At 46.8% G+C, this 12,589-nt stretch overlaps 1 protein-coding gene across 1 annotated transcript in view; it reads left to right on the top strand.

The window, feature by feature from the left end:
- The first annotated feature begins 3,486 nt into the window (after positions 1-3,486).
- B4GALT6 (beta-1,4-galactosyltransferase 6) overlaps positions 3,487-12,589 on the top strand; it is a 79,887-nt gene continuing 70,784 nt past the window's right edge. The window contains exon 1 of the mRNA XM_066579641.1: positions 3,487-3,775. Coding sequence (XP_066435738.1) covers positions 3,658-3,775 — 118 coding nt within the window. The 5' untranslated portion in view covers positions 3,487-3,657. The remainder of the gene's footprint in view (positions 3,776-12,589) is intronic.

Below are 12,589 nucleotides of genomic sequence, written 5' to 3' on the forward strand. Positions count from 1 at the left end.
TGACAAAAACCTGGCATTCTAACAGGGGAGGGTAGATTTATAATATCCACTGTAGATGTTCAGAACTGGCACCGGTGACGGCACATTAATGGGCATTGTGGGACGGCAGAACTGTCCCATGACTGGCGAGTCGTCCGTCTCGTGACCGCATGAGTCGCCTGAATGAAATACTCTAATTTCAACGGCAGTTTTCAGGGTGTGAGGAAAGTTACGCTGTGTTTTATCTAACAAGGATCTGTGCCGCGCCGTGAGAACATCACTTACAGGACGGAATTGTACATGTATAATATATAGTGTATAGTCCGATGAGCAGTCCCCTATAGCTGTACACACCATGATCACTATACACTGAAAGATCCATATACAGTAGATGTATAATATATAGTGTATAGTCCGATGAGCAGTCCCCTATAGCTGTACACACCATGATCACTATACACTGAAAGATCCATATACAGTAGATGTATAATATATAGGGTATAGTCTGATGAACAGTCCCCTATAGCTGTACACACCACGATCACTATACACTGAAAGATCCATATACAGTAGTTGTATAATATATAGTGTATAGTCCGATGAGCAGTCCCCTATAGCTGTACACACCATGATCACTATACACTGAAAGATACATATACAGTAGATGTATAATATATAGTGTATAGTCTGAGCAGTCCCCTATAGCTGTACACACCATGATCACTATACACTGAAAGATACATATACAGTAGATGTATAATATATAGTGTATAGTCTGATGAGCAGTCCCCCTATAGCTGGACACACCATGATCACTTTACACTGAAAGATCCATATACAGTAGATGTATAATATATAGTGTATAGTCTGAGCAGTCCCCCATAGCTGTACACACCACGATCACTTTACACTGAAAGATCCATATACAGTAGCTGTATAATATATAGTGTATAGTCTGAGCAGTCCCCCTATAGCTGTACACACCATGATCACTATACACTGAAAGATCCATATACAGTAGCTGTATAATATATAGTGTATAGTCTGATGAGCAGTCCCCTATAGCTGTACAAACCATGATCACTTTACACTGAAAGATCCATATATAGTAGCTGTATAATATATAGTGTATAGTCTGAGCAGTCCCCTATAGCTGTACACACCACGATCACTTTACACTGAAAGATCCATATACAGTAGCTGTATAATATATAGTGTATAGTCTGAGCAGTCCCCTATAGCTGTATACACCATGATCACTATACACTGAAAGATCCATATACAGTAGCTGTATAACATATAGTGTATAGTCCGATGAGCAGTCCCCTATAGCTGTACACACCATGATCACTATACACTGAAAGATCCATATACAGTAGCTGTATAATATATAGTGTATAGTCCGATGAGCAGTCCCATATAGCTGTATACACCATGATCACTATACACTGAAAGATCCATATACAGTAGCTGTATAATATATAGTGTATAGTCCGATGAGCAGTACCCCTATAGCTGTACACACCCTACTTACTATACACTGGAGGATCCATATACAGTAGATGTATAATATATAGTGTATAGTCTGATGAGCAGTCCCCCTATAGCTGTACACACCTTACTCACTATTCACTGGAGGATCCTTATACAGTAGATGTGATATATATAGTCTGATGAGCAGCTCCCCTATAGCTGTATACACCCTGCTCACTATACACTGAAAGATCCATATACAGTAGATGTATAATATATAGTGAATATTCTGATGAGCATTCCCCTATTGCTGTACACACGCTCCTCAATATACACTGGAGGATCCATATACAGTAGATGTTTAATATATAGTGTAATCCTGATGAGCTGTCCCCCTATAGCTGTGTACATCCTGCTCACTATACATAGGAGGATCCTTACACAGTAGATGTATAATATATAGGGTATTGCCTGATAGTCCCTCTATAGCGGTGTACACCCTGCTCACTATACAGTGGAGGATCCATATACAGTAGATGTATAATATATAGGGTATTGCCTGATAGTCCCTCTATAGCTGTGTATAACCTGCTCACTATACAGTGGAGGATCCATATACAGTAGATGTATAATATATAGGGTATTGCCTGATAGTCCCTCTATAGCTGTGTATAACCTGCTCACTATACAGTGGAGGATCCATATACAGTAGATGTATAATATATAGGGTATTGCCTGATAGTCCCTCTATAGCTGTGTATAACCTGCTCACTATACAGTGGAGGATCCATATACAGTAGATGTATAATATATAGGGTATTGCCTGATAGTCCCTCTATAGCTGTGTATAACCTGCTCACTATACAGTGGAGGATCCATATACAGTAGATGTATAATATATAGGGTATTGCCTGATAGTCCCTCTATAGCTGTGTATAACCTGCTCACTATACAGTGGAGGATCCATATACAGTAGATGTATAATATATAGGGTATTGCCTGATAGTCCCTCTATAGCGGTGTACACCCTGCTCACTATACAGTGGAGGATCCATATACAGTAGATGTATAATATATAGGGTATTGCCTGATAGTCCCTCTATAGCGGTGTACACCCTGCTCACTATACAGTGGAGGATCCATATACAGTAGATGTATAATATATAGGGTATTGCCTGATAAGCAGTCCCTCTATAGCTGTGTATAACCTGCTCACTATACAGTGGAGGATCTATGTAGAGCAAAAGGGAATGTGGTAATATACTGGTGGTAAAGGCGCAACACTCTAAGCTAGTTGAGAACTAAAGGTCCAAGATGCCATAGTGAAAGCACTTCTTTTTTTATTTAACAACATAAAGAAACAGCAAGTGAGTACGCGTTTCGGGGTCGAGCCCCTTCGTCATTGGAGGATCTATATACAGTATATGTATAATATATGAAGTATAGCCTGATAAGGAGTCCCCCTATAGCTGTAACACCCTCCTCACTATACACTGGGGGATCTATATACAGTAATGTATACTATATAGGGTATAGTCTGATGAGCTGTTCCCCTGTAGCTGTACACACCCTGCTCACTTGAGACTGGAGGCTCCTATAGGTGCCCGCCAGTAGAACACATACGGTATCTTGTGGCAGACAGTCCCCTGTAGATCCCCTGCCAGCTGTGGCACATATAGGTTATTTCCTGACAAGCTGTCCCCTTTGGCTGGAGCCTCCTATAGGTGCCCGCCAGTAGAACACATGCAGTATCTGGTGGCAGGCAGTCCCCTGTAGATCCCCTGCTGGCTGTAGCACATATAGGGTATAGTCTGATAAGCAGTCCCCTATAGCCGGAGCCTTCTATAGGTGCCCGCTAGTTGGACACATGCGGTATCTGGTGGCAGGCAGTCCCCTGTAGATCCCTGCCGGCTGTAGCACATATAGGGTATTTCCTGACGAGCAGTCCCCTCCTATAGCCGGTAACCCCTCTCCTCCTCCTCCTCCTGCCCCCTCCTCCCCGCTGCTATCTGATTCCTCTCCCCTCCCCCTGGGGGTTGGTGTAGCAGCTTCTGTGCAGCCACCGCCGTCGCGATCTCCGGCTTCTTCCGACCGGGTGGTGCGGTCCTTCCTCGTCCCATCACTCCTGTCACCCGATGGGCTTGTCCTCCAGTCCCCGGTCCGCCAGCGAGCTCCTCTGAGGGCCGCCTTCAGTCCACGGGCAGCATGAGGCCGCTTTTCCGGAGGCTCCTGCGGGTCTCCAACCGATCCATCTTCGCCTTCATCTTCTTCTTCTCGCTGTCGTCCTCCTGCCTGTACTTCGTGTATGTGGCCCCCGGTATAGGTGAGTGGCACGGGGCCTGCTGGCATCTGGGCATGGGGGAGCAGATTACTGGGAGCAGGGCCCTGCCACTCCTTTCTGGAGCGGGCTGAATGGCAGGATGGGCCGGCTGCTGCTACTAATGACCGGCATCCCCTCTGTACACACCTGTTTGTGGGGGGCAGGTAACTGGCAGTGCCAGGGCAGAGCTGCCACCTCCACCTTGCTGCTTGTCCTCAGCTGCCCGGCATTTGGATGAGATGGGGAAAGGACAATTGTGCCCTTTGTGTCCTGCTGGGCTGGCATGGGGTGCCAGGCAATGCAGCGGTGGGCACGCTATGGTTAGCGGGCGCTATAATGTGGCATGTATGATGTGCCAGCAGTGGGTGACCGGCTGTAACCTTGATGGGCATAGTAATGTATAGGCACTGCAACGCATGGATGTGCGTGACGCCCACACAAATGGCGCGTCAATTGGCTTGTGTGTGACGCAAATATCTCTGTTACGCTTTAATGCGAATGATTATATGCGTTTTTCTAGGAAATGGTAAAAAGTGCTCCGAGCTGGCATATTAATGGGCATTGTGGAATGGCCGGACGGTCTCACGACTGGCGAGTCGTCTGTCTCGTGACTGCATAAAGTTCTCTACTTGCGGCGGCGGTTTTCTCCTCCGCAGAAGTTGGAAGGAGAGTTGCGCAGCGCTTTGCCTTTCCGGATTGCGTGCGGCGCTGCGGCGTCCATGTGAGACCGTCGCTGACAGGAAGGAAGTGTCTGCTTCCTGCTGTAGTTACGTGTGGGATTACACGGACCAGTAGCCCAGCATCGCACAGTCATGGAAGCTGACTAAAAATGCCCGTCTCAGTTGCCCGTAGCAACCAATCACAGCGCAGCTTTCATTTCTTATATTGCTGAGGTAAAGTGAAAGCTGCGCTGCAATTGGTTGCTACGGGCAACCAAGATGTGGTTTTAGACCGTTTTGTGCCAGGCTAATTTTTCATAGCCGACTCTGTACAACGCAGTGTTCGCTGCCGTATTTCTGGGCAGGACAGATAAAAATGGCGTAGACTTGGGGCTCATCCACACGGCGTATTCTCGGGGTGGTGACTGTCCATGTTTGTAACTGCCGGTCCACGGAGCCGTTAGTCAGGGTGGCTGTGCTGCGTGGCGTATTCTGGTCTGTGCCACAGACGAGTACCACGTGTCCGGTCCGCGCAGATCAGACGGCGCGGTCCGTTTACTGTCCAGTGAAGTTGAACCCATAATTCTGAGTGCAGCTCGCACCCGGTTGTCTGAAGGAGGCCTCGGGGTGCGTTCACACGCGCTGAAATCCGCTGCCGCTTTGTGTCTTTTTGCCGTCTTCAGTAAATGCACACAGTCGCGTTGATGTCATGCATAAATACAGCGCCCGTTTCCTGCGCATTTCGCACATATTTGCGCACGCCCATTGATTGCAATACGCTCAAATGAACAAACCCATTGTTTCTATTCGCTCCGTATTCGGCGTGCCTAGATTGCGTGTGTAACATGCTGTGTGTTTACACGTTCGTGAATGAGCCCTTAGGGCGCCTTCGCACTTGTGAGAAAATTGACGCGTTTTTTGAGCTCAAAATGTGGGAACATAGACGCGTTTTTCTCACAGCAAAATGGCGATCGCCCGTGTGAAGGCGCTTAGTCACGGATTTCTGTTGTGCGCGTGACTGGACGAATCCCCAGACCATGTAGTCGATGGAGATGTACCAAAACTGGGGCAAAAGCAAAGTGCCCTTAGCAACGAGGCTTCTAAAAACAAGATCCGAATTTCAGTTGGCGCACCTCCTACCGGAGTCGCCCCTTTGTTCGCACCCGCTGCTGACTTTTTGATTTGCTCTCCATTGGTGTCTACAGGAGCTTTTATTGCCGAGTCCTAAATAATGAATCTGGTCCCCGAAGTCGCGAAACGCTGCTTTCACATTTGCGGTGGAAGGTCCTTTTTCCTGCTCTGGTTGGGGAACAAGTCCGTCTTCTGATGGAGCCGAACGGACCGCCTTGACTATAAGTCCGTTCGGTTTCCGCTCAGCCGCCCGCCATTTTTTTTCCCCCGAAGGAAAAAAAGTGCTACATGCAGTGCTATTTCTTCTGGTATTTTGAGCCGGATCTGCGGCGGAACCTCCGAACGCAGATGTGAGGGCGGCCTAACCCGCTCGGGAGGTGAGTAATGGCTGATAAGACGTTACTGGGAGTTTATTGTGCCTTGACTTTGGGAGTGATCCGAAATGTCCTATAAAGATGGCACATATTCTGAATGGTTCTGTGTAAGGTCACCGCCGCTCGCAGAGACGTGTGTGACACAATGTTGTCAGGACTGAAGCCAATGCAAATGTCTTTCTGTTAAGAGGTAACTACGAGACTATTAGTAACACTATGACGTCACTGGCATGGAGACATTGCCCGTCACTGTCATCTAGAGAAGCCTACTCCGTATGGCTATAGGTGTTTACAGCTGTACATCCCTATCGATGATTGGCGGCTAAAGGGGTTGTCGGGCTGGCAGACAATTTTTTTAGTTTAAAGCACAGGCTCAAATATGTTCAGATAGCACAAGCAGGGGTACCTATCACTACCCCCCGCCCTGGCGATCCGGTGCTGCAGTCCCCTGTATTGTGGAATGGATAGTCAGAGGCCGTGGCGGTCAGCTGCCAGTCTCCTGATGCAAGTAGCCATGATGCCAGGAGACAATAAGCAAATCGTTCAGCAGCCCAACAACTCCCTTAGGCTTTTTGCGTGATGTGAGAGGGAGTAAACACGCAGAATTGCTCCTTCACATTAACAATGTTTTCACTCATGCGCCGTGGGCGGCAGCGATGTGAGATTATTAAAAAAAAGCATCACTGATACTCAAAAAACGCGGGAACAAAGACGAGATTTTGCCGCAATTTTCTTGTGGCAAAATCGTGATCGCCAATGTGAAACTGGCTTAGGCCGGCTTCACACTGGCGATAAAATTTGTGCAATGCGAGAGTGAGTGAAAACGCATGCTTATGAAACCAATGGCTTCATTCTCATTTGCGGTGTTTTCACTCAGGCCACGTTGCGATTAAAAAAAAAAAAAATCTGCGATATCGCCCATTGTTTTAAATAAGGCAGGTGACCCCATTGAAAGCAATGGGAGAACTCGGCGATTCTCTGCGGCCGTGACAGCAGCGCCGGGGGATTCCTTCAGCCCTGCAGGGATGCGAGGCTCCTTCCACGTGGGAACACTTTGCATGCAGGGGTTCCACATAGATTGCGAGAGCGATAAAACGCGGCCTGATATCGCCCATGCCAGTGTGAGGCCGGCCTTAATTATGGCTTTTGGCCATGTGTCTCAGGGTTGTGCATTGAATCCAGTGAACACGCATGTAATCCGTTCCCTACCATGTACTACAAGGCTTACCATGTCGTACTACATTGGGACCCACAAGTCTTCAGACCCTTTCACGTTTTTATACTTGTGTCTTGGCCTTGAGCAAACTTAAAAAAAGACTTCCGGTTTTCATTCTGCAGCAGCTGAAAGTCGGCCTCAACACCTGTAACATTTGCTACGGATTGTGGATCAGAATTCGCCCCCGCCGTGGAGCAAAGGGGGATCCCACAAGCATAAACAGTGATAAAGTGGACATGCTGCGGATTTAAATTCTGCACTGCGTGTCATTTTCTACACGAGGTTTTGTGCCGATTTTTGCAGTGTGAGGACCAGATTTTGAAGCATGTTGCAGCTACTGTACTTGCTGCGGAGGGTTTGCATGGAAAATGCGCAGCAAATCCGCCCCGCGTGAACATAGCCCGACTCATTTTCTAAAACCTAGAATCAGTGTTTTTATTGCTGACAGTTCTGATATAGAAGACCCAACAATACTAGAAGAAATGTGCTGCAACCCATGGATCTACAATGGATCTGTCAGATTTCCTTTGGCCACATTCAGACTGTCTAGTCCAATTGGCATTGGACTACATACGGACGCTCCATCCGTGTGCTGTCTGATGTGCGGGAGAGTGGACGTTGCAAGTTCTACTCTTTAGTGAATCAGTCCAGAATAGGACGTGCTACATTTTTTTTCTTTTTACATGGACCTTTGGTAGGCGACAAAAAGAAATCGCTTTTCTGAATAACCCTATTTGTTTTAATGGGTCCAAGTTCTATCCCGAGTTTTCTCAGTTGCCCTTTGTAGAAAAAAACCAAAACATCCCCCCCCCCCCAGAAGAAGTTGTCGTTTTGCTGCAAAACTCGGCATGCAGTTCTATCTCAGGCAGATATACAAATGATTAAAGTTGTGGTGATTTAGATGACCGGTCTTGTCACCTCAGGCCATAAAAGTGGTTCCCCCTTGGCCTATAAGAGGCTCTCGGAGGCTCCTTGTGTGTAGGGACCTCTTCTCCTGTTTGTGTAGACCTTGTTGGCCATTAGAGATGTCTCTACGATGCAATCAAAGAGATTTTGCGCAGTTAAAATTTGAGAGGAGGCCCGAGAAGCTGGACGGTCGTATCGATGAATTGCCATCACCTGGGCTGTTCTGACTAGACTATTAGGAGGTGTTGGGACCAGTGGGTGTGTGAGGGTACACAAGGTGACCGGGATCAGGGCGTCCTCAAGAGGCCACCAGTAGGGAGGATCATCCGATAAGCACAAGCGTCTCCAACTGTTTTGTTGGTCATCATCCAGAGACAGTTGGCACCATCGCTACACCCCTGTGTTTGTTGGATCCATTTCCAGGCGCTTGGCTGAAGGACACATGGTCTTGCGGCCCCCATTACATCTACTGCCTTTGGCACCCACCGTCGCCTGAGTTTGCATTGGTGTTGTGAACAAAGAAACTGTACTGCTATGGAGTGGAAGCAGGTTGTCTTCAGTGACGAATCCAGGTTTAGTATGGGCACTGATAATAATGTCTGTAGATCTAGGGGTGAGCGCCTTTGTTGTGGAGTGGCACACTGCCCCCTGCTGGTGTGTTGATCTGCGGGGCATCACATACGACACTCGGTCACACCTAGTATTGGTACAAGGGACAATGACAGCTCAGCGATATATTCAGGACATCCTGCAGCCACACGTGTTCCTCTCATGGCAGGATAATGCTCGGCCCCACACGCAAGGGGGTCATGGGAATGCCTTGACAACAGTGTCACACTTCTGTGGCCGCCCGGTTGCCAAATTTATCACCAATAGAACATGTTTGGGACCATCTGGGATGCCAATTTCAACAATCTGAGTTTACATGATCTAGAGGCTCAGTTACAGCAAATGTGTACCGATATACCACACGATAACATACAAAACCTGTATGCCTCCATGCCTATCTGTATCACATCTAGTATCACACTTAGAGGAATTACAACAGGGTACTAGAGCCTCAATGTTGCCTGTATCACATCTTGTATCCAAGCTAGAGGTGGTACAACAGGGTACTAGAGCCTCTATGCCCCCGTATCACATCTTGTATCTAAGCTAGAGGTGGTACAACAGGATACTAGAGCCTCCATGCCCGCCTGTATCACATCTTGTATCCAAGCTAGAGGAGGTACAACAGGGTACTAGAGCCTCTATGCTCGCCCGTATCACATCTTGTATCCAAGCTAGAGGAGGTACAACAGGGTACTAGAGCCTCTATGCCTGCCCGTATCACACCTTGTAGCCAAGTTAGAGGCGGTGCAACAGGGTACTAGAGGCTCCATGCCCACCTGTATCACATCTTGTATCTAAGCTAGAGGTGGTACAACAGGGTACTAGAGCCTCCTCTCAAGGGGTCTGTTTTCGTGATAATTTCTCTGTTTGCTCTGATATTGTAATTGCTTCCAATCACACCTATAAAGTTTGCTAATTCTAGGGGCTGTTGTTTTGACAATGTGTGAAGCTTGGAGATAACGCTGATTTGTTGACCTCCTGTGTGAGTGGAGCCTGTCTGTTACAGTTACCCAGCAGGTCCCCATATTCTGCCCCAGAGGTCTTCCCGTCCGGCGGCTCAGGCGTCACATGTGGATCTCTGTCCCTCTGCATGTGGCTTCACAGTTGTTAGACTATTACCCGAACTTGGTACTGAAGCCAGCATCCTATCTCCGCCACTGATAAAAGCCATATATTTCCTAGGATTCCTCCCTTTCACCATTCAGCCTGGTTCTTCACCATCTGTCATGTTTGTCAGGATGCTCTCCTGTATTCCGGGCACATATGCCCGTGTGAAGCTAGTACTACATCAGCATGCCACCTGAATGTTTCATTCACAGTTCTGTAGTAGAGTAGGGGGATGCATTCCATCAGCCTTCACGTCGGGGCACTGGGATAGTTGCCGATCACATGGGTGCTCTGAGCGCCGCTAGGAATCCCGCGCACTTCACACCAAAATATAATTACTGCTTAATTCTGATATGACTTGGTGTTAAGTAGAACTGTAATTATAGAATGTGTGTGGCTTGCTTGTAGAGACAGGTTGCTGATCATGGTTTTAATATGTAGTTTACACGTTTGGCTTTTTCATATACGGTTGGATCTTAAATACATCCAGAACTCGGGTGACTATTCTTACGCCAGATTTGAAACTTCCTGTATGCAAATATCTCTGTAGGATTCATTGGAAATATGCATTCCCCTGGCAAAACAAGATGAGTTGACTTGGGTGTTTCCTGTTCTTTTTTTATTACTCGAAATGGAACATAGAAGTTCTGGGAAACCTGCATCCTAAGGGTATATTTACACCTGGCGGAATGTCCACAGCCTTTCCACATCCCAAACTGTGCAGATTTTGACTCGAAATCAACTGCGTATGGTTTCAGAAGATACAGCGCTCACCTCCGAAGTCTTAGGCTGTCGGTGCACTCCTTCACCCGGTACCTGGCGGCCTGTACTGGGTGCAGCACCGTTGGTCAGGTGATGTGGGAGAGCTCTCCAGTGACTCTGTGCTCACTAGAGGCTGCCTGCTGACAGACCAAGAGTTTGACTCTGTTTTAGATGTGGACTTTCCGCCTCATGGAAACACACCCCAGGAGGAACATTCCTTGTTTAATGCATTTAATATCCATCATTTATGTCTAAACATATTCTACCTCATTGTACAAGGGATGTGCTCCTACCCGTCTCCGTAGGGTATGCAAATGAGAAATGATACAACACTTCTGCAGCATTATATCGTAAAAGGCAACATCCTTATAAATCAATGACCAACGTCCCAACAGGTGGAGTAGTCTTCTCTAGAAGGAATAGATAACCATGTACAGACAGACCTACATGGTTTTCGGTGTCAGCAGGCTCCTAGTTGGTTGGGTGAGAGGCCTGTGATGTGGGTCGGAAGGCGTACAGTTTCTCCTTGTGGAGACCACCAGAGGAGTAAGGAAACTCCTAGGGCATGCAATGCTCCTCTGGGAAATTTGGTATGCAAATGAGAGTAGATGCAATGCCTCTGCAGTGCCACCTATTGGAAGGCCATACATCTGCTCTACACTGATGTGGGGCAAAAACCGATAGCTGTTTATGGTTTCCTTCTACAGAAGACTCTAGTTCCGGTTTATATTTCCAGTCATGTTAGAAAGTCTGTTGGCCATTGATTTATAGGGAAGCCCCCTTCCAGTAGGTAGCACTACAGAGGCATATTAAAGTTCCCAGAGGAGCATTGCATGACTTATAAGTCTTCTCGCGCATCTTTGGCGGTCTCCACAAGGAGAAACTGCACCTATCGTTTACTCATGGGGTTCACGTATCTCGGGACCTAATCGAGGTGTGAATGTGCCCTCTTTAGAGTGTAGGAGAAAAGCCTGGCAAGAACATGCAAGTGCCTAGTAGATATTGTCCTAGATGGAAACCTATAGCACCATTGGTAAAGGTAGAATGATTTTGCTCAAAATAAAAATAAAAAATCTATTAAAGGGGTGTTTTAATGAGAAATGGGAAGTCTTGATCCAGTATAGAATTGCTGTTTCTCCGAATGAAAGGGCCCATGGAGTCCATCAACAAACTTGTTGGCCACTTCTGTATTGATGTGTGTCAGAAGCGTTCCAAGTCCTAAATGTGCCTTTCGATACAAGAGCGGTTCCTTGCACCTTCTTAATACATGCAGTATGCACGCTTGGCTTGGCAGAGCTTTATGTGTTTTCAACGGGGAAACAGAGAAAGACGCTACCCTACAGTTCTCTTGCAGCGAGGGAAAGCAAAAGGATCAGGCCCTACAATTCAATATGCCCGATCTTTCTTTCCCCTGTTGTCTGTCGGGAGAAGTTGGGTTTACCCCGTATGCACATCAGATAATTGGCTGGCTAATCTCTATTGAGTATGGAGACTGGTATCTTGACCTATTACGCAGTGATACCACCCTTTAGTTCCGGTAATTATTGAGGATGTGTCTGCCAGCTCATAGAACACTTCTAGAATAAGATAAGAACACTCGTCAGTAGTGGTACAGCCACATTGCTTCATTCTTCATTCACACTGCGCTCATTGTTACCTATACGAGATTTGCAGTATAGATAAATTCCAAGTAGTTAAAAGAAGAAATCTGCATTCTTTTCAGGTGTGTCCGTCATCTCCAGTTCCTAAGATTTATGAACCTGTGGAGATAATATGTAAGAGGTTATGAGTCATACTGGGAAGTGGTTTCTAGCTGATGTCACGGGATTGATGAAACCTTGGCTCTGCTCATTTCCTTCTTAAACCAAACCCTATGGTGTTGCCTTTGTTTCCTTTTAGTGGGTGAAGGCGGCCATGATGTTGCAATGCACAGCCATTGCCTACAAGTCCGTTACCAAGCTGAGCTTTCTCTAATTGGAATCTCATGAATTGAACCCAGTGTTCATGATGAAACGGTTGCTACTATTGTATGTTGTCACCACCACAATAA

Source organism: Eleutherodactylus coqui, chromosome 9 (assembly GCF_035609145.1).
Source record: "Eleutherodactylus coqui strain aEleCoq1 chromosome 9, aEleCoq1.hap1, whole genome shotgun sequence".
Classification (NCBI taxonomy): Eukaryota; Metazoa; Chordata; class Amphibia; order Anura; family Eleutherodactylidae; genus Eleutherodactylus; species Eleutherodactylus coqui.